The sequence below is a fragment of the Dermochelys coriacea genome, chromosome 3 (assembly GCF_009764565.3).
Source record: "Dermochelys coriacea isolate rDerCor1 chromosome 3, rDerCor1.pri.v4, whole genome shotgun sequence".
NCBI classification, from domain to species: domain Eukaryota; kingdom Metazoa; phylum Chordata; order Testudines; family Dermochelyidae; genus Dermochelys; species Dermochelys coriacea.
This window is the reverse complement of record NC_050070.1, coordinates 210,695,210-210,716,218: the sequence shown is the minus strand read 5'-3', so window position 1 is coordinate 210,716,218 and position 21,009 is coordinate 210,695,210. Positions and strand designations below refer to the sequence as shown.

Below are 21,009 nucleotides of genomic sequence, written 5' to 3'. Positions count from 1 at the left end.
TTTGCTGCAGGGGTGACCTGACTTAATACCCTGCTGAATTCCCAGCCTGCTGGGGGTTGTTGGGCTTGTCACTAGTATGTGTTAGCACCAGAGCTTCTTAAACCGTGTCATTGGCATACAGGAGATGTTGTATGGCCAGAAATGGCTTCTGCAGGGTGGCATCAGGGCCGTCCCTAGACATTTTGGTGCCCTACACAGCCCTCCCCATGCGGGCAGGGGACTGGCCCTAGGTCTCTGTGGGGGGACAGGAGCAGGGTTAGGGGCACAAGGGGGAAACCACCCCCCAACATGTGCCAGCAGAGTGGGTTGGGGCCAGGTCGCTTCACTTCCTGCTGCCCAGTGATTGCAGGGCAGGCCCAACCCTGCACTAATGGGGTGGCGGGAAGTGGAGTGACCTGGCCCAAGCCTGCCTCTGCTCTGCTCCCCTGGCTCCCGGCCTTGGGACTTAGGGGGCAGGAGGGAACCCCCTCCAGCACTCACTGGTGGTGCAGCTGGGAGCTGGCAGAGCAGAGCGTAGCTTGGGGAAGGGGTGGAGTGGAGGTGAAGCTGGGGCAGAGCAAGGGTGGGAGCTTTGGGGAAGAGGCGGAGCAGGGGCAGTGGGAGCTTTCCTAGCTGGCTGCTGGAGCAGCATGCAGCTGTGTAGGGCACCAGGAGATTTGGGGCAATTTGGTGCCCCACATTTCCTGGTGCACTACGTAGCTGTGTAGTTTGCGTATGGGTAAGGAGGGCCCTGGGTGGCATGCTAAGGGGGGGGGAGAGGGAAAGCAGCATCATGGATTACTTAATTTGCTGTGCCCAGTGTCAGTTTCTAAGGTTTATATTATTGTGAGGCTATCAGTACTAGAGACCAAGGATTTGAACACTAACAAGCTGGGCGTTTTGATTGTTTTAATCAGTTTCCAATGCACAGGTGAAGAACAGATTCACTACACAGATTAATATCCATACTTTGTACCAACATGTTGAAACAATGCACTAAATCTATTTGCATGTCCCATTAGAGGCAGATACAGAAGCAACTGGGATGCTCTAATTCCAAACCTTCCACTTTCCTGCTCAGTACGAGTTGATTTCTGAGATAGCAACTGTGTTCTATTGTTGCAGTTCAAATATCCCAGTTCATGGAACACAGACTATGAAATGTCAGTAACACATTGACAATCCAGCAAGTACTCCTCCTAGTCCAGATCAACACAAAACACAATGGAAGTAGATCAGCAGCTTCATGCAGATGAAGTATGGTACATTTTTTAGCAGAAGTAGGTTGTATTCTCAAGAAATCTGACGGCATTTAAAAATCCTAGAGCCACAAGGTGAGTGAGATAATGCTACACGGAGCTCTTCAGGTCTTCTCCAGTTCTGTGTCACTCAGAAGCTCATGTCTCACCAACAAAAGTTGATCCATTAAAAGCCATTACTTCACCCACCTTGTCTCTCCACGATTCTGGGTCTAACATGGCTGCAACAACACTACAGTTAAAAATTAAGTGGACTTAAGGGTTGGTCTTTTTGATCATTTAAATAAGGGGCTGTGCTTGATTTCAATGCACACTGAAAGTGTATCCCCTTCCTTGCTGAGAAGTGACCGGCTTAGTCCCTTTCTTTGCTCATGGGCATAGAGACATGATGTAAGTTAACACATCAATGGTCACAGCAAAAGCACATCAGCCCTGACAAAATGACTTAATTTCAGGTGTGCTATTTGCCAATGATTTTTCCCAGCAATTCTGTATTTGGCAGTCGGCTCCTGGGCCCAGAGCCTCACCTGTATTTTTCCTGGCTCCACTCATAGGATTAAGGAAATGCACAGGGGGTGGCTTGTATCAGATCGCTCGGTGCTGACGGGCTCACTCTGGGTGAGCTGGGCCACGGGAGACCATGCAGGAACCTGGCTCTTCCAACAATAGGAGCTTCTAGTTCCAGCAACAAATGGGCTGTGATGGAGCCCAGCTGCAGCTGATAGGCTCCATGGGATGTTAATACTTGGGTCCTTCCCTGGGCTGTGGAGGCCCCTTGCTGAGGAGCCCATCCATACCGTTCCAGGCCTTTTCCCCTATTGGTGAAGGGGGGCAGCCGCTGAGAGCATTGGGGCTGTCATGGCCCTGCCTTACAGCTCCGAGCAGACTGAAGGGCTTCGGGGGAAGTGACTTGCCTGCTAGCTGATGGTCCCAGTTTTGGGCCTCTTTCCTTGATGGAGGTGGTCTGGTTGGTAGCCAATGCCCCAGGGCGGGCAATGGCTTGTTCTGGGCATAGGTTACACAGGTAGTTGGGTCTGGGTGGGGTAGAAAAGGGGATGCAGCAGTTCTGTGCAGGAACAGGTCAGTGTGGCCAGCGGAAAAGTGACAGTGTCTTTGTCCCTTACTGTGGGGCCAACAACAAAAATGAATCTTGGGTTCAGGCTGGGCTTAGGAAGCAGGGGGAAGCGCTAAGTTGACAGGCTCCTTGTCCCCCTGTGCTGGGGGGTTGGCACAGGGCTGTGCTAGTGGCCACATGCCTCAGAAGCTATCCAGCCCCCCCCCCCCGCTATCTCACAAGCAGAGCATTTACAGGCTGGTGCTTGCAAGTATTTCTTCAGAGACCAGTCAGCCCTTCAGCCAGCATAGGCCTTGTAGGCATTACAAAGTGGAAACAGGAATGCAATCCAGGCCCAGCCACAAACTGCTCAATGAAAGCTAATACAATCTCACATGCCTTCATAGCAGCTCTACAAAAGCCACTTGGAGCAAGATGGTGCCTTCGACAGGGACCTATAACAGCTCCAGGGGCCACCTCCATATTTAATTGCTGTCTGCAAGTTGCTTTTTAATTCAAACTAGGTGCAATCTTTAGAGCAAACTGCCAAATCTCCTGGCCCCATTTGGTAAGGAAAGCAGCTGATTTCAATCTTGGCTGAAGTCCATTAGCTGCCCCCTTTCAACATGAATCTCACACACCCCACCTGGGGCTGCTAGATGCAGAAACAACCATGAGGTTAGGGCTCAGGTGTGCTCCAAAAGCCCCCTGCTGTGCTCACACAGAGCTGGCTAGTGGAGTTCAATCCTCTTTCATCCAGTAAGCAAAACCAGACTCTTGGCTAGGGTGGGGTCATTTACCTTTAAGCGACCTGTGTTGGTTCTACTCCTGCTTCACCTAACCACTGGCCCCGCTCTGACTGTGGCTAGAAGGTGTAAGAACCCAGGTTAGGCCTCTAACAATGACTGATGGGGTAGGAGGCATGGGCAGGTTCAGACGACGCTGGCAGATCATCTGAGCAGGGGGTTCAGCAACCACCCCCCTCTCTAGAGACTAGAGCAGCCTTTCTGCAGCAGGGGAAAACAAGCATTTCACTCAGTGCTTGGCCTCGCGTGGGCTGTATCAGCAGGGACCCTAGGCAGCCATTAGCTCACTCGACACAGTACAGGACATGCACGTTGGTTAAATGAGTAACACACAGAATGGCCTTAGTTCTAACCAGGTTTCCTGCTGCTCCTTTTGTTTTACCTGTTTTCACACACAAGGCTTTGGCCAACATCTCCCCTTTCTGCTCTTATTAAAAGCACCCTCCTCTTCTCCCTAGCAAATGCCCTATTTTATAGATTCCAGACTCTCAACTGGTGTTAAGTTCATTTGTGCAAACCTAGCTGGAAACCAGAAGCCCCTTAAGCCTGGATCAACCAGACACACAGTTAGTGCCCAGCTTAATCCCTGGGGATGTTAGGTGGGGGGATCTTCACAGCTGATGGCTCCACACCCCAGATTTCTCTGGAGTACTCAGTGATCGTCCTGTCGCTGGAAAACTTCCCCGAGGAAGCGATGTTCTTGATGACCTTCTTTGTCCACTCTCTTGGCTTCTGTAATGAAGATGAAAAGGCAACATGAAACCTCATGGGTCACAGCTTTCGGAGAGTGACTTGGAGCAAGCTGCTTCTGGGCTGTGCCCTCCCAGTCACTCTGCTCCCTGTTGGAATAACAGCCCTGTACAGACTACCCCACTCGCTAGCATGGACTGGGTCAGAGCGTGGGGCAGTCAGCTTGTTAACTCTATGCTTTGTGAAAACTCAACCATGCTATTGCTGCTTCAGCAGGATTCCTTACGCAAGAGAACCAAGAGCTGGAAAAGCCAGATACGTCTTCTAATCCAGCGCCCAGCCAGTGCCGCTCTGTTCTCTTATACATTTATTTACTAGCCTTTTGTCCAACATACTTCTAATATCCAAGGGATGGTGTCTCCACCACTTCCCCTGGAGCAGGATGGTGGTCGAGGACAGTTCAGACAAAAAGTAAAAGTTTCTAGTGCAGAAGTTGGAAATGGGCAACAGGGGATGGATCACTGGATGATTCCCTGCTCTGTTCATTCCTCTGGGGCACCTGGCTTTGGCCACTGTCAGCAGACAGGACACTGGGCTCGATGGACCTTTGGTCTGACGCAGTCTGGCCGTTCTTATGTACAACAAGTTTCGGTGACATTTCTAGACAGCAAAAGCCCTAGTGCAGATGTAGTTATGTGGCATGAAAGGATGTGTGCTGGGCTGGTTATTTCACTTGCTGAGCCAGTGTGAGCTGTACCGCCACAAGCTGTCTCTGTACTAGGAGGGTTTGCCAGCAGGGCTACGCTAGTTTAGCTTTGCCAGCAAACCCCTGAGTGGAGATGAGACCTTCGCGTTTACTGTCGGTGTTGCTGACCATCCAGCCGTTTGCTGCACTGCGTGGTTCTCTTACCCTGTACAACTGGTCAACGCGGCCTTGACACTCCATGTAGGCCTGGTAGTCGGCAAACACTTTAAATCTGAAACCAGAGCAGAGGAGAGTGAGATGCGGAACACAAGCCCGAGTCAGCTGCTCAGATCATGGTGAAGGATCTGGGACGAGCAAGTCGTGCTGCTGGAGGTTTCGATCAGGAAATGTGCCGCTAGGTTTCTCCAGCATTAGGAACCGACACAGCCCTGAGCTGCCTAAGGAGCCTACGTGGTTATCACAGACTGAAGGAAATTGGTGCGGTCTGCTCATAAACCAGTCCGTGCCCTGTTTCTTGGCTCTCATTTCCCCCGTGCATCTGTGAGTGGCAGGGAGATGAATCCATGGTGTTAGCCTGGTACTGGCGCTTCCCGCTCCCCTGCAGAAGCCCCATGTCCAGGGGTGGGGTAGTGGGGCCCCTGGAGCAAGTTACTGCACGTTGGCACTGGGGAGGGAGTCCGAGGGCAGCACCGCTCAGAGAAGCCACAGGCTGTGCCATGGCTGCAGGGGCGGTAATGCCAGGCAGGGAGGCAGAGATCCTCTGCAGCAGCGGCTCGTCTTTAGAGAATCACTAGGAATTCAGGGCTGCCCCCCTGCTCTCTTCCAGGGCAGGGGGACCAGCCCCCCCCCCCCCCCCACAAGCCACTCCTGCTGGAAAGAAGAGAAGGAAACTGGCTTGACATTCATGGCGTTTTACCCCCCCCCCCCCCCGGGGCAGCAGTAACCCACGCACAGGAGGGTGGGGCCCTGGCCCAAATGGGGGAAGGAGCCTGGACCGCAGCACCAGGGTTACAAGCACAGGGAAGGCCCCGGCGGGGGGTTCCTTGGCCTGGCATCCACGGCGCTGGCTAGCCTCACTGCGGCAGTTCTTTCTGATCCGATGCCCTTGGGGCATAGGGAACGCTGGGGTGGGGGTGAGCGAGGCCCCGCCCAGGACAGGCTCTTAGCCAGAGGTGTCCTGCAGTCACTCACGGCGGGCCGGCTGCATCAGCACGAGGAGAAGGGAACCAGTGGGTGAAACCGACGTGCATTGGGCCAGGCGTTACGCTGCACATTAGCGCTGGGTACAAGGGCCAGCCGCTGTCCTGGGCTGGGATTCCAAGGCCAGAGCACGGGTGCATCGTGTCGCAGCAGCGTGAAGTCCAGCCCACTCGGCTCCTTGAATGGGGCCATCATGGGAAGGGGACCGGGGCTTTCACAAAGGGGCAGGTTGGACCTGGTCCGACGTCCTTAACTGGACTCCAGCTTTCATGGCCACCCGACTACATCTCCCCAGGCTGGAGATGGATGGGGAATATTGCACCAGAGGATCACAGGGGCTTCCATACTGGATTGGAACGAAGGACCAAGTTCACTGGCTCCTACCTGTCATGGTTCATCAACATATTGACGACATCCCGGAAGCAGCCAGGGTCTCTAGGCGAGAAGAAGCCGCTGCTGAGCTGGTCGATAGCTTGTCTCAGCTCGGGAATGCGCTCGTAGTATTCCCTAGCATTGTACCTACGCAGGAGAAACGCGCACGCTGCAGCCGGCTCCGTAGGGCTTGTGGCAAACCCAGCAATAAGAGCCATGGTCTCATGGCAGTGAAAGGTTAACCACTTCCCCCAGCCACAGCTTTCAGGGGAGTACCAGTGTTTGCACCCAGCGCAGCAGGTCACTGACTGCCCTTGGCTTGCCAAGGCCCCATTTCCAAAAGCGGCTTTTTGACCAGGGCTCTGCTAGCAGCTTGCTGGGATAGCAACAGTGGTGGTAAGCAGGGATATTTTTAATCCTCTTTTGATACCAGAAAAAGACTTGGCCTTTTGCTAGGCTGGCTTATTTTGTTTGGGGGAACTGGGCTGAACTGTACCAGGCCAAAGGACCCAGTCGCTGGTCCAAGCTGCGCTGGCACAAGCTGTGGGCACACGAGGAGGGTTTCATAGTGTAGCGCTACCAGCAAAGACCTGCTATTGCAGGCCAAGCCTGAAGGATTTAGGAGCCTAAGGACCATTTTTCAGTGGTACTTCAGCACTTAGAGTCTCTCAGTGTGGTTTTTAAAAGTGCCTGAGCATCTAACCCCCCTTGGTTTCAATGGGAGTTGGGGGTGTCAAAAGTCCTACTAGGTACCATCTTTAGGTGCCTAAATCCCTTTGAGAAATCTGGCCAAAAGTGCTGAGGTCACGTCTGACCAGGGGGTGCAGGTGCTCTTTGGAGTGTCACCATGTGTCCACACTGGCCTTTTCCTCAATGCCCTGCGCTGATGCACTGGGACGGGCTCCTCCATGGGGTGCTAATGCTGCCAGGCTGCGAGCCCTGGGCCCTCTAGGGTGTATCCTCGAGTTCTGCTGGAGCAGGATTTAGAGGCAGGGACCTGTCTCAGTTCATATGTCCAGGCTTCCTCCCACCGGCGGGGTTGCAAGCGTGGGAGTTTAAGAGCTACTTAAGCAGACCTGGCCTCTGCCAGTCCAGCCCCTCTGCAGCGGGGCAGGACACGGGACCAATATTCCCTCTAATTTTTGACAGACCATGTGTGCAGAAAATGTCTTCTGTGCACATTTTTGTGTGCGCGGTGTTTCGCTGTGAGCGCGGGGTTTAGGATGTGTGTGCACGTGCACAACTTAGAGGGAACAGTGCATGGGACGCTGTGCTGGCCCAGACCTGCTGGATTCCGTGACGCAAGGGGACTGCGCGTGGAGTTGGTTTGATTTTTTAAACACATCAGAAGTGAAAACTGATGCTACAGCCCAGATCCGCTGCAGCCACGTACCCCAGCGGCCACTGCTGCTTCCCAGGAGCAGGCAGGACTGGGGCTCGTTCCCCAGTGCTATGCAGGGGTGGGGGGAAGTCTCACCCAGCAATCTCTGCTAGTTGCTCCTTGGCATGGCTACCCAACGCAGCAGACGCATAACGGTCAGTGCCAGAGACCAGGCCCTAGTGCCCCTCTCACCTCTGTGCCAGGGCCAGAATGCCACACGGGGGCATGAGCGACGCTCCACGAATCCCTGGCTCTGAATCCAACCAGAGCGACCTGTTCCTGGCAGCTATTCCTGCTCCACTCCTGTAACGCTGACTCAGACCCAGACCCGTCTCCTTCCCGCACACGGCTGCACCTATCTCGCCCTCTCCCCTTTCCACACAACAGCTTGCATCCTTCCCCCAGCTCCCGCTCTGGCCCTTGGCCGGCTCGCCGTGGAACGCCTGGGGCAATGGGAGGAGGGAAGGGGGGCTAAGGACGTTCTGGCAAGGGGCAGCCTGGGTCTCCCACGAGGCTCTTCTACAAACCCTCGTTTGTCTAACTCCTCCACATCCTCCACCCGCATGCCGAAGATGAACAGATTCTCCTCGCCAGCTTCCTCCGCCATCTCCACGTTGGCCCCATCCATGGTCCCGATGGTGAGGGCCCCGTTCAGCATGAACTTCATGTTCCCCGTGCCCGAGGCCTCAGTGCCAGCCGTGGAGATCTGCTGGGACAGATCGGCTGCAGGAATCACTGTGGGTGGGGGGGGGGAAGGAGGCAGTTAACAGGCTGCTGTTCTTTACCCCTCATCCCAGCTCTTACGGGGCCAGCCAGCGGGGTGGGCCATGGCTGTTGGTGCCAGCTGGCTAACACCCCTGTGCAGCTGTCTGCCCCGTGGAGCCAGCCAGGGACAGGCCCCTCCCTCCAGTACAGGGATCGAACAGCAGTGCTGGGCCAGCACCACGACTCCTACGCACCCCTGCCCTGCTGTTGGCATGGCAGCTCCTGGGGCCTGCCCAGTCCCCCAGCGGCTCTGCTGGCCCTATGGGCGGATACAACGCAGGGTGCTCAAGCTCAGGGCACCAGCTAGGCGCAGAGCTGGCCAGGACCTGGGGGAGAGGGGCACAAAGTCGCCTCTGCAGCCCAGACCCAGAGCTTCGCAGCAGACGGGCTGGGCCGTCATCTGCAGTCAGGCTCTCCCAGGCACTCAGCACACGCCCCCATCCTCATCCCACTCCCAGGAGCCACTACCACCAGCCAGGAGTGCTGCACCCCTGACCGGAGTGCCACTGACAACCCCTTCCTGGAGCAAGTCTCTTCCCAACGGGCACCAGGAAACCAGGATCCAGCCTGGTCCTTCCCCACAGGAGCCTGGGGTAAAGTGCAAGTGGAAATCACGTGGCTGGTGATGGCTGGGGAGGTGAATCCACGGCTGGGCACCCGAGGACAGGCAGCCGGCTCAGAGACCTCAGAGCAGCGCTATACATGGATGCACGTTCCTGGTTCAGGGCTGCCCGACCTGAGGGTTAAGGGAGCCGGGACATTCAAATGCAGGGTGAGTTTCCATGACAATGCACAGCCAGAGCTCCATGCCCCTTTGAACGCATAAGGTCTCAGACACACATCTCCGGTTCGCCCAGGATGTGGAGCACACAGATATCACCCTCGGGGCTGTTCTCAGCTGGATCTCACTCTCACATTTACATGAGCAGACACATCGGAACAGGAACAGCAAAGAGCTACACGGGCTGCACCCTCGTGGCGAGGTTTGTTCTGCCCGTGCAGCTTCTCTGGTACTTACGGCTGGAGCACCCCACGCTTTGCAATCCCACAGCAGGGAATGCTGGGAAAGCTCCAAAGGGAGATCTCAGTGGAGACCCACAACTTGTGCCCTGCTCTGGCCAGATCCACCCCGCCCCAGTGTCTGCTCCTGCATTTCCCTTGCTGCGTTTGGTATTGCCAAATACACAGAGTTACCTTATCCCCATTTCTCAGTCTGACCATTAATCCCAGCACTGCCCACAGTGAAAGCGGTTCCTGGTTTCCCTTATGAACGGCCCAGTGGCCACCAACTCACAGCATCCACGCAGTCCACGTCCTTTGCTGTCTTACCTTTCTCAGCAAAGGATACCCTGTAGTTCTCCAAGAAGATGACTTTGAGTTTATCTCCTATATAGGGATCGTTATTGATGACGTCCCCGATGGACGTGATCAGTTTGATAATCATTTTGGCCATGTGATAGCCGGGAGCTGCCTGCAGAGGGGGACAGAGACACAGAAAAAGCTGAATAAAGAAATACACAGTAATGCGAAAAGAAGAGACTCCCAGGGGGACTGGAACAGTGTCTATAGTGGGGGTGCTGAGAGCCACTGAACCAAACTGTAAACCCTGGATAGGATGGAAACCACTGCAAGCCAGAGCGTGCTGGAAGCCCCCCAGCCCTCTAGTTCCAGCGCCTCTGGCAATTCCAATCCAAGTGGATGTTATCAAGATGAACAGCCCAGGCCAGGGGTTCCTGAAATGGCAGGCGTGAGCTTGAGCCATTCTCTTTGAACCGTCTTTCAACAAGGTGCTGCAAGACCAATAGAGTTTGGGAGCCCAGGTCTTATGATATTCACAGGGGCGGGGCAGTGAAAATTCTTACATCCGTTCAAGAGGCCGGGGCCCTGCGGGCTTACACGGGGCACAACGCTTATGAATGGTTTTAAACCGACGTGCCCAGGCCTGTGCATTCCGCGAGAAGCAGGCACTGCAAGTGGCCGCTGCAGAGGAGCTGCAATCACTCCCGCCAAAGAGAAGGCGATTACTGGACAGCAGCAATCTCCAGGAGCAGGGCTGCGCACAGGCAGAAGGCAGGCGCTTTCAAACCAAGCATCGGCTCTGGCGCCAGTGCCGGAACACAGGGTGCACTGGACTGCAGCAAGATGATACGGCTACACTGGAGTGAAGATCCAAAGCCCACCGGAGTCCTGCAAAGACCCCCACTGGTGGCCACAGCCTGTGATTCTTCGTCCCCAGGCCAAACCCTTCCCCAGGTGGTTTGAGTCTCTCAGCCACTGGGCTCCTTCTGCCAGGTCTCTGCCTCCACCTTCATGCTCTCCCTCGGTGTCTGTATAGCAGAGAACGGAGGGCAGAGCCGGGCTTTACAGACTGGAAGCCATAAGGCCAGTAATACATGCGCTCTCCAGCAGAAGGCCAAGGTATGCACCCAGTTCAGCATATTAAACGGTGCTCAAAAGGAAGAGTTAATGAAACGTCTCACCTTTCCTCCAATCATGACAGTCCTTGGCACGAAGGACTTTGATGGGTCTTTTCTCATGCCTGAAAGATTCAGAGGATAAAATTAGAGTAATGCAAGAGTGACAGTGCAGAGTAACAAAGAGATTATGTTATTTGGCTGCAGTAGCGGTTGGTGGCACCAGTCATGAACAGGACCCGTTGTGCCAGATGCTGTACAAATACAGAACATATGGTCACTGCCTTAAGGAATTTATACTCTAAGAAACATAACTATAGACATCAGATCTGCTTCTGTGCTAAACCTTCCAGACTTGGCCACCTCAGAACACAGTCAGCATTTCCGTGAAGACACAAGAATTGACATTGACCATCCGTTCCCGGAGCAGAAATTGGGCTCTGGTATTTCTGGAGATCAACATGACCACGGGGTTATACAGCCCACGTTAACCAACAGTAATGTGGGTCTTTGGAAGTTAGGAAACCCATTTGCACTGAAAATACATATTTAGGACCCAAACATTGCTTGGGAAAGGACCAACAACAAGGCCAGAGGGGCAGAACTTGCAAGACAAACCCAGTCCCCCCACACTGCCACTGGACTGGCGCCTGGGGGCACAGCCTTCCTTCCTGCACCCAAAGGGCCCTCGGGTCCCAGTGAGCCACACAGCCGCGTGGAGAGGTGGGAGTGAGAGCCCAGCTCACGGTTGTAGAGGGTGATGATGTGCAGACAGTTGAGGAGCTGCCTCTTGTACTCGTGAATCCGCTTCACGTGCACGTCGAACATGGAGGACGGGTTGATTTTCACCTTGTACTTCTCCTCCAAGTAGGCAGAGAACTTGAGCTTGTTCTCCTGGGAAAGAAAGTGGGGAGACAGCTGAGTACCCGTCTGACAGCTCATCTGTCACTGTGCAGCCAGCTGGAAAACAAGAGCTCCTCTGGCAGATTCTCTGTCTGGCCGGTAAATATTTACCAAGTCCCTGCTCTGTCTGATTCACAGCAGAGCCTCGAACCAGGGTTTTCCTAGGTGAGAGCCTCACCACTGGGCTGCTGGCAATGGTGGGGTGGGTTTCTCTCTCTCTCTCTCTCTCTCTCTCTCTCTCACACAATTCCTTCCTGGACCTGGGGGTCGTGCTCAACAAAAGTTCCATTGAAACGGACACATTTCCAGGAACAGTTTTGGTTTTTGTGAATCGCCATTTTCTGACAAAAAACATTCTATTGAAAAATTCCTGACCAGCTCCAGTCACGAGTGCTCAGCGCCGTGGGTGGGGAGTGAGTGGTGAACTTCCACCCCCCTGGGGATTCGTAGGATGGGTGTCTTCTACCTGCACACCAGACACCTGCCTCCAAAGCTAATGCCATGGATTGCTTGACAAGGGTGCAAATACACGCTGCATGCACTTGTCTGGAAATGCATGAGGAAATCCCTCTTCCTCACAGCTTGAAGCAACACTTCTGGGAACCTCTGGGATGGGCGGATGGCTGCCTGAAGAAAGGACTGGGCAGGGAGGTAGATTGGGGACTGCTAAGGCAGTGCAAGAACAAGGGGACAGTCACTGAAATTGAAAGATCCCAAATTTCAAACCGATCACTGAAAATACCTCTTCGCACAGCATACGATTAGTGTGTGGAATTCACTGCCACAAGGTATCATTGAGGCCCTGAGCTTAGCAGTATTAAAAAGGGATCATTTATGCAGATAACAAGAGTAAGGGTCAAAAAACCAAGAGTTTTGGAAGGGCTATAAACCTTCATGCTTCAGGGCACAAACCAACACCCAGCTGACGGGGGTCAGGAGGAAACTTTCCCTGGGGGCACATTATCCCATAACTGCTGGGCTTTCTTGCTCCTTCCTCTGGAGAAGCTGGGAAAGGCCACTGTCAAAGACAGGATGGTGGGCGAGATGGTCTGCTCCAGTCTGGCAGTTTCCAAATTCCTGCCCAGCCAGCTGTGGAAAGGTGGGGCCAGATGGAAGGTGTAACTTGAGCAAAGAAGAGAGAAGCCAAGAGAAAAGCAGGAGGAAGGAAAGGGCAAAAGGGAAAGCAGAAAACAGAGGAGCAGCAAAGACAGTATGAGAAGGAGCAAGAATGGGAGAGGAGAGGAAGACCAGATGAGCCAGGGTAGGAGACAAGAAAGGAACTATGGAATGAGGACAAGGAAAGAAAAAAAACAAGAGCGTGAGAAAGGCCGTGGGTGGGGAGTAAGACAGAAGATAGAAATGGGAGGAGCATTTCACTACCAATGGGGCTCAGCCAGACATGTAGAAATGGGGACAAATCCAAAGTGGCCTGTTGCCTCCAGCACGAATCTCTTTGGTGCTGCAGCAAAACTTGGTCTGGTCCGCTCTGTCAGGTCTCTTATATTAGAGCCGGTCAGGAATCTTTCATCTACGTTTTTCGCTGGAAAAGGTGGTTGCAGCAAAACTAACGTTTCCCATTAGAAAATGTTGATTGTGCCAAAATGTCCTGATTTTCCGTTTGGAAAAATCAAATTAAAAAACATTTCCTGCTGGTTCAGCATTAATTTGTGTCCACCTGAGCCACCATGGTTCAAGTACCATCAAACCCCATTTCCCCTATGGATTAGGCTCCTTGGCCAGACTACATCTCCCATGATGCACCAAGATGTCCGTTCTGACTGAGCTGCCACATTGCATCATGGGAGTACCATGAACACAATGCATCATGGGATATGTAGTGGCCATGGAGCCCAGCCCATAGGATGAATGGGCATGAGGTACCCAAATTGCAGCTCCCAGGAGGCAATGAAGCAGCTCGGGCAAGCACAGGTTAATGCTGCGCTGCCCTGAATCAAAGTGTTTCAAAGTTTCCCAATCAAAATTTTTCAGAACTTCTCATTCTGGAATGAGTTTTGGTATTTCAACTTTTCAACCTGATTCGGACAAAAATGGGACAATCCTGCACTGTCAGGGGAATGGGCTAATAGGTCTTTTCCATCTCGAGATTCTATGGGCCTAATTCTCTGCCAGGTGAAACACCACTGATGTCAATAGAGTTCACCCATTTGCCCCAGCAGAATTTTCAGCCTGAGAACTAGGCTATGAACTAGTTGCCCTGATGTCCACGTTACCTGTTTGACTTTGGCCACATCCCTGATAAACACCTCGTCATTGACAAAATCCAGTAACTTCTTCAGCTGGCTCAGATCTGTTACAAAATCTTCTCCAATTTTCTGAGGAAATAAAACCGGAGATGAATGTCCTTTGCTAGATGTCTCACTTGCTGCATAATTTCACTTCCCTGCTAGAAGTGCCTCAGTCCTGACTGGGAAAGAAAAAAAAAAAAAAGCCAGGCTTGGCAAAAATATGGCACCAGTTATTGTGGCTGGGTTATTACTATGCATTGTTTTAGAGTTCAAATGTACTGGGAATAAATGATTGTCACAAAATCATTTTTGTCTATCACAATTCCACAGCGCTCCCATACAGCTAAGCAAAGAAAGGCCGTATGTGCCGGGAATTACTTCCAGCTGGAATATCTGATGGACAGAGTTCTTGCAGTGTATTATCAGGCACTAGATGTCACAGTGTGCTGTACGGAGTTCTTGGCAAGGCGTGGTCCTGATAAACAAAGGAGACAAAGTTGGAACTCAAGCTGTGTGGGAGCCGGTTTGTGTGAGTAGCTGTACGTATTTTTTTTTAAGTGCATGCCCCATTTAAGACAGACTGTCATTCCATACATCATGATACCAAGGGAGATGATGCTGTTCCGACAATCTATCCTCAGGCCATGGGAAGATGGAGCCAAAGGTGAGCAGTTCTTTGATTAACTCCTGATGGCTGATTTTAAAGCTCAGCCATCAATGCATGTGTGTGTCAGAGGCTCAAGAAGTGAGACAGCTGCCCCTCTAGATTTGCCTGGAGCTACATGGATTGACACCTGCTGAAGATCTGGCCCCGTTTGTTTACGCTGCTCTGAAGACTATTTTGTGAACAAACACTAGGGATTAAGTAGCTCCCGTTCGAGTGGCTCACCTCAGCAATTACACCTGCTAGTCCTGGGTTGCACAGCAGGAGCCAGCGCCTCGGAGTGATGCCGTTCGTCTTGTTCTGGAACTTCTCTGGTTCCATCTCGTAGAAATCTTTGAATCTGAAATGCATGGGCAATGGGGGGGGGGGGGTGGAAAGACACTGAACAGGTCCATTCCCAGCGGAGTTTTATAAAACTGTAACCTCGGATGCTCCTGACTCTATTTACAACTCCAGGTAAAAATCTTTCTGTTGACATCAGTTGGACCTGTACTAGGCCCTTACCTGTGCTCCAAGCTGCTGAAACTGCGATTCCACACCTAGGCTCTGAATCTACCCAAAGTCTGCTTCTCTCTCTTGCAGAAGGCCCTGATCTACGGTCCCCTCCATCACCATGATGTAAGTGCATGCCTCCTTCCTTTTTAGGAGCAAGTGGTGGGAAAGGGGGAATTACAACAGAGTTTGCAAGGGTGTACTTAGATTTTCAGAAAGCCTTTGCCAAGATCCCTCACCAAAGGCTCTTAAGCAAAGTAAGCTGTCATGGGATAAGAGAGAAGGTCCTCATGGATCAATAACTGGTTGAAAGATAGGAAACAAAGGGTAGGAATAAATGGTCAGTTTTCAGAATGGAGAGAGGTAAATAGTGGTGTCCCCCAGGGATCTGTTCTGGGACTAGTCCTATTCAACGTATTCATAAATGTTCTGGAAAAAGGGGTAAACAGTGAGGTGGCCAAATCTGCAGATGATACAAAACTACTCAAGATAGTTAAGTTCCAGGCAGAGTGTGAAGAGCTACAAAAGGGTCTCTCAAAACTGGGTGACTGGGCAACAAAATGGAGGATGAAATTCAATGTTGATACATGCAAAGTAATGCACATTGGAAAACGTCATCTCAACTATACATATATAAAGATGGGGTCTAAATTAGCTGTTACCACTCTAGAAAGAGATCTTGGGAGTTCTCTGAAAACATCCACTCAATGTGCAGCCGCAGCCAAAAAAGTGAACAGAATGTTGTGAATCATTAAGAAAAAGGATAGATAAGACAGAAAATATCATATTGCCTCTCTATAAATCTGTGGTACACCCACATCTTGAATACTGCGTGCAGATGTGGTCATCCCATTATTTACTCCTTCTCATAACACAAGAACTAGGGGTCACCAAATGAAATTAATAGGCAGCAGGTTTAAAATAAACAAAAGAAAGTATTTTTTCATACAACATACAATCAATCTGTGGAACTCCTTGCCAGAGGATGTTGTGAAGGCCAAGACTATAACAGGGTTCAAAAAAGGATTAAGATAAGTTTATAGAGGATAGATCCATCAATGGCTGTTAGCTAGGATGGGCAGGAATGGTGTCTCTAGCCTCTGTTTGCTAGGAATGGATCACTTGATTACCTGGTCATTCCCTCTGGGGCACCTGGCATTGGCCACTGTCAGAAGACAGGATACTGGGCTAGATGGACCTTTGGTCTGACCCAGTGTGGCCGTTCTTATGTAACAGAAAGCTTTGTATGGCCTGCAGAGTCCAGTATTACTGGTGCGAGGAGGAGAGAACCCAGCTTGACTGTCAGCTTCCAGGCTAAGTTTACAGGGCTGGGCGGTGAGGAAAAGCAGTCTGCTCTGAATGAGAGGCTGCTCTGTGGGTGAGTCACTCACACGGAATTCTTCACGATTTCGGAGTGAATCCTGGCCACCCCATTGACGGCGTGGGAGCCGATCACGCAGAGGTGGGCCATGTTAATCCTCTTGCAGTCTCCTTCCTCGATCACGGACATCCTACGCAGACGGTCTAGGTCTCCAGGGTAGAGGGCGGCCACATGCTGCCAGGACACACACACACAGAAATGTCAGCAGTGCAGCCTTAAAATGCAGACACGGGACTAGATGGTCACTGGGGCTACACCCAGCCTGGGGGAGTCAAAGCCCTCCTTACACTGCTGGGGGGAGGCTACTCAGGGTATACCCCCTGAGCAGGGGGTGGCGCTGCAGCTCTGCCACTCCCCCAGTGCCAATGAGGAGCAAAGGGGGGGGTGACAAGAGCAATGGGGGGCGGGGAGGTACTGTGCCTTGGAGCAGGAGTGGGGTCACAGCACCCCCAGGGCTGCTCCTGGGCTGGTGCACCTCACACATTTACATTTTTAGGGGGTATTTTCAAAGGCAGTCAGGGCACCAAGGACCCACGGGGGCTTTTACCATCCACTCCCTTCCTGGTGGTGACAGGGACCAGCTGGGCAGTGCTGGAGGCTGAACTCCGCTATCTATCCACAGCGTCCCGAACCACCCTGTATGGGGCAGCCACGGGGGGAGATGGCAGAGCCACAGCCCGTCGGGGAGCGGCAGCGATTCTGAGCTGCACTCGTCCATGGGCAGCGCGCCGAGAGCAGCAGATCCACGCCCCACAGGCCAGGCCTGGGCCGTGGGACCTGGATGAGATGAGGTCCCTGTTAGCTGGGGCCAGCTCCTGTTCCCGAGCATGCGAGCCCCTCACATCCAGATGTCTTTGGTTGATGGTATAAATGATCTCCAGGTGGCGCGGCAGCAGCTTCTCGAACATGGAGACCGGCCAGCGCTCCAGGGCCTCGGGCAGCACGGTGTGGTTGGTGTAGGCGCAGGTTCGCTTTGTGATCTCCCAGGCCTGCGGGGGGACAAACAAACTCACATCAAACGCCTGAGAGGCTCGAGTCTAACTCACGTCATTGGGCTCATTACTGGGGTGTCTGGATGAAATTCAACAACAGGGTCAGACTAGGAGTCCCCGCAGATGCTGGGCTGGCTGGTCCACGTCCTCAGGGTGTAACTGATCGCCACACGTGGGGTGAGGAAGGAATCTTCCCCCCAGATCACCTCAGTCCCTCCTGGTCCCTGCCCAGGGCACATGATTGTCTATCTGTTGTGGGCTGCGATACCCTGCTGAGTTTGGTTGTCGGGTGGTGCTACAGGCCATCTGACTAGCTCATCTGCTGGTTCCTTCTGTGACCACATCTCAGAGCAGAGGGTGGCACTGCCCAGAGACAGGGAATGTGTCTCTCTCTCACACCCACACCCCTGACAGCACCGGACTGTGCCGATATCTCTAACAGCGCTGCCCAGGAATGACCTTTCAGCGCTCAGACAGCTCGGTGGGGCCGACTTGCAGGCCGACGATGTTTTTCTGTCAGAAAATGCTGACTCGTAGCCCTGCTAACAGGCAGGGGTTGGCTCTGATGAAGCCCCTGGTCCCAAACATTTTTAAGAAAAAACATGTGGATGCTGTCGAAAGGTCCCATTTTAACTGCCCCAAACCCTAGATCAGGCTCGTATTTCAGTTCTCGACGGTTTCCATTTTTTAGCTAATTTATACTAAAAAAAGGTAAAAACCAGGATTTAAAAGGTCAAAACTGAAAGGGAACATTTCTGTTGGCCCAATTGGAATTTGCATTTATTTATTTATTTTTGGTTCACAAAAATTTTTGAGATTTCGACTTTTCACCCTCATGTGGGACACGGAAAGGGTGCTTCAGGTGAAAGTGCGCGCCCCTCGGACCCCTGATCGGAAGGTAGCCTCAGGCTGGAGTCTGGGATTGGGGATCTCACAAGCGAGCAGGGCCCAGAGCCCGGGCTCCAGCCTGAGCATCTACACTGCAATTCTATAGCCCTGGTCAGCTGACACGGGCCAGCCGTGGGTGTTTTACTGCAGCGTAGACGTACCCCAAGGCTCTTACAGAGTCACCCTATAGGCCAGAGGCTCGGGCAATCACCTGGGATGTGAGAGTCCCCCAGTTCAAGTCTGCAAGCCAATCAATAACTGTATGAATTTACTCTGAAGCCCATTAGCCCTGGGCCCTCCAGAAGCTCTGCCAGGCCTATCCAGTGCAGGCTAGCCCCACAACTGCCATGAGAGCGGCCTTCCCTGCTTCTAGGTCGCTTTGCTTCTTCTCCATGAGATCTGTGCTGGCAGGAGGCACTTCCTGCCCAACAGGAGGGTAACCATTTACAGCAAAGAGCATGCGTGCGAGAAAGCGGACCCAGCTCTGGGAAGGGAGGGGGACAGTGTTGGAGAAGTGAGCGCAGTGGAAATGGAGTGGGCAGGACAAAGCCCTGGCTGGGATGATTTAATTGGGGTTGGTCCTGCTTTGAGCAGGGGGTGGGACTAGATACCTCCTGAGGTCCCTTCCAACCCTGATATTCTATGATTCTATGGGAGATGGGGAGAGGGGAACAGCCCAGCACAACAAAAAGAGAGGTGGAAATCAGACAGCAGGAACTCAGCAAGAGAAACTGCAGGGCAAGAAGGTCTTGGGGAAGGCACAGTCAAGAGGGACCCTGGCCGCTGTGGGCAGCTCCCCAACTCGCTGCAGCTGCGGAGAGGAAGAAAGAGGCAGCAAAGATAGGAAGGCTTGACAGGGAGAGTAAAGTCCCCACAGAGCAGGGTGCACGACTGGGAGAGGGTCAAAGGCAGGGTTAATCGAGGCTCTCCTGGGTCTGGCCAAGGCCACTCTACTGCAAGAGCTGTAGAGGTAGGGTCTGAACACAGGCCTGGCCCAGCTCCACCCCCCCCCCCCCACTCACCTTCTCCCACTCCATTTTCTCCATGTCCACCAGGATCCGCATGAGCTCCGGGATGGAAAGTGCTGGGTGAGTGTCGTTCAGCTGAATGGCGACCTGCAACAGAGACATTCCCAGGTGAGACCCACTCGCAGGGCCATGCTCCTATGCTCCCAGGCCGGGTCTAAACGACACAGCTTTGCTGCAGAGCTGTATCAGCTCTGAGTGTGGAACCTCCCCCGCCACAAGATCACTATGCCAGCAAAATGCTTGGTGTAGACACATCCACCCTGAAAGAAAAGTCTCTTTTGAGATAGCTAATTTTGTTCGGGGAGGTGATGTAGCTCTACCGGCAGAACTCCGAGGTCTCCACGAGAGGTTCTGCCAGCACAGCTATACCAGCCCGTGCTGCGTAAAGCAGCCAATCCCACAGGGCAGCAACCGAGCTAATTCAGCATCCATGGCCATCGCCACCCGCCTCGCACAAGGTCTCTGGAGTGGGATGGACGCCAAGGAATGGCTCTTGCAGAGCTGACCAACGTTCTTCCAAAAATTCAAAGGAAAAAGGGGCACATTTTTCACAAGAAATGTTCACTCTTTTGAAAGCAGCTGCAGGGGCTTCTAAATCCTTTGGCAATGTGGTCCTTAGTGCCTGCTTTGGAGGGATGCGATGGAGAGAGGTAGTGTCGGCAGGGCTTGGGGCACCAGCATCTGCTGCGGCTCTGCCGGGTGCTCACCTTGTCTGGGAAGGTCTCAAAGCACGTCCTGACTGGGTCTCGGGAGCCGAAGTTGGAAGACTTGAAACGGCGAATGATGTCCTGCAGGGTGGCAGCTACCACGAAGTATTCCTGCTTCAGTCGCAGCTCCTTCCCTTCAAAGAACTAGACACACAAGACCCAGCCATCAGTTTGGCTCTTGCTAGCATCCCGCTGCTGCAATGCACCCCGCTGCGGTTAACCACCACGTAGGTGCAGTGTGACCTGCTGGGGGGCCTCCGAGGTCAGTGGAAAGGCGCCCATCACCTGCAGTGGGCTTTGGGTCAGGCCCTAGATGGCCCCAACTACTGCTCTGGCCCCCTTTAAATGTTCACTAGGCACAATGCACCCAAGGGGTGAGAAGGTGCGTAGGGAAGCGGGTCACTCACATTGTCATTTGGATACAGGACTCGGGAGATGTTTTCTGCCAGGTTTCTATCCAACACAGCCTCGATATAATCGCCCACATTGACTGAGGAGAGAGACAGCATGCAGAGCCATACAGCCGTTAGGACAAGACACTTTTACCTTACTCCCCAACACGTGCATGTCTTGGCATGTGTTCTTCACACAACCGACAGGAGGGAAGGAGGAAGGGAGCTAGGACCTGATCCCACTCCCCCTGGAGCCAACATCCCTGCAGCTGAGATCAGAGCCCCATGGCGCTAGGCACTGCACAAAACACCGTGCCAGTCCCAGCCCCGAGGAGTTACAGACTCGGCAGATAAGACGAAGGGTGGGAGTTTGGAACTGAGGCACAGAGAGATCATGTCACTTAACTGAGATCACACGGGGCATCTGTGGCAGAGCCAGGACCTCACAGAATCAGGGAAATAAGGGACCTCAAGAGATCACCAATTCCAGCCCCCTGAGCTCAGACAGGACCAAGTAAACCCTAAATCAGCCCTGACAGGGATTTGTCCAGCTTATTCTTAAAAACATCCAGTCACGGGGATCCCACAACCTCCCTGGAAGCGTGTTCCAGAGCGTAACTGCCCTGAGCGTTAGAGAGTTTTTCCTAATATCTCACCTAAATCTACCTTGGTGCAGATTAATCCCACTGC

At 52.9% G+C, this 21,009-nt stretch overlaps 1 protein-coding gene across 1 annotated transcript; it reads right to left on the bottom strand.

Moving 5' to 3' along the window:
- Positions 1–873: 873 nt before the first annotated feature.
- Positions 874–20,467, bottom strand: PYGB (glycogen phosphorylase B). The gene is made up of 14 exons (XM_038395246.2): positions 20,335–20,467; positions 19,928–20,071; positions 19,215–19,307; positions 17,155–17,301; positions 16,323–16,486; positions 14,665–14,779; positions 13,761–13,862; positions 11,373–11,520; positions 10,693–10,751; positions 9,542–9,683; positions 7,975–8,182; positions 6,079–6,213; positions 4,699–4,765; positions 874–3,830 (listed from the first exon to the last, which is right to left on the bottom strand). Exons 1-14 carry the CDS (start codon positions 20,434–20,436, stop codon positions 3,678–3,680), a joined length of 1,779 nt encoding a protein of 592 aa, XP_038251174.1. The 5' UTR covers positions 20,437–20,467; the 3' UTR covers positions 874–3,677.
- Positions 20,468–21,009: the final 542 nt, after the last annotated feature.

Bases quoted from the DNA above. Each gene is read 5' to 3' on its own strand.
- PYGB (XM_038395246.2), bottom strand. From the start codon at position 20,436: ATGCTGTCTCTCTCCTCAGTCAATGTGGGCGATTATATCGAGGCTGTG. The intron at 11,521-13,760 runs GTAACGTGGACA...TTTCTTTCCCAG, and splicing joins ATGTGGCCAAAGTCAAACAG to GAGAACAAGCTCAAGTTCTC. The intron at 6,214-7,974 runs GTTTGTAGAAGA...TCTCCTGCGTAG, and splicing joins GAGGAGTTAGACAAACGAGG to GTACAATGCTAGGGAATACT.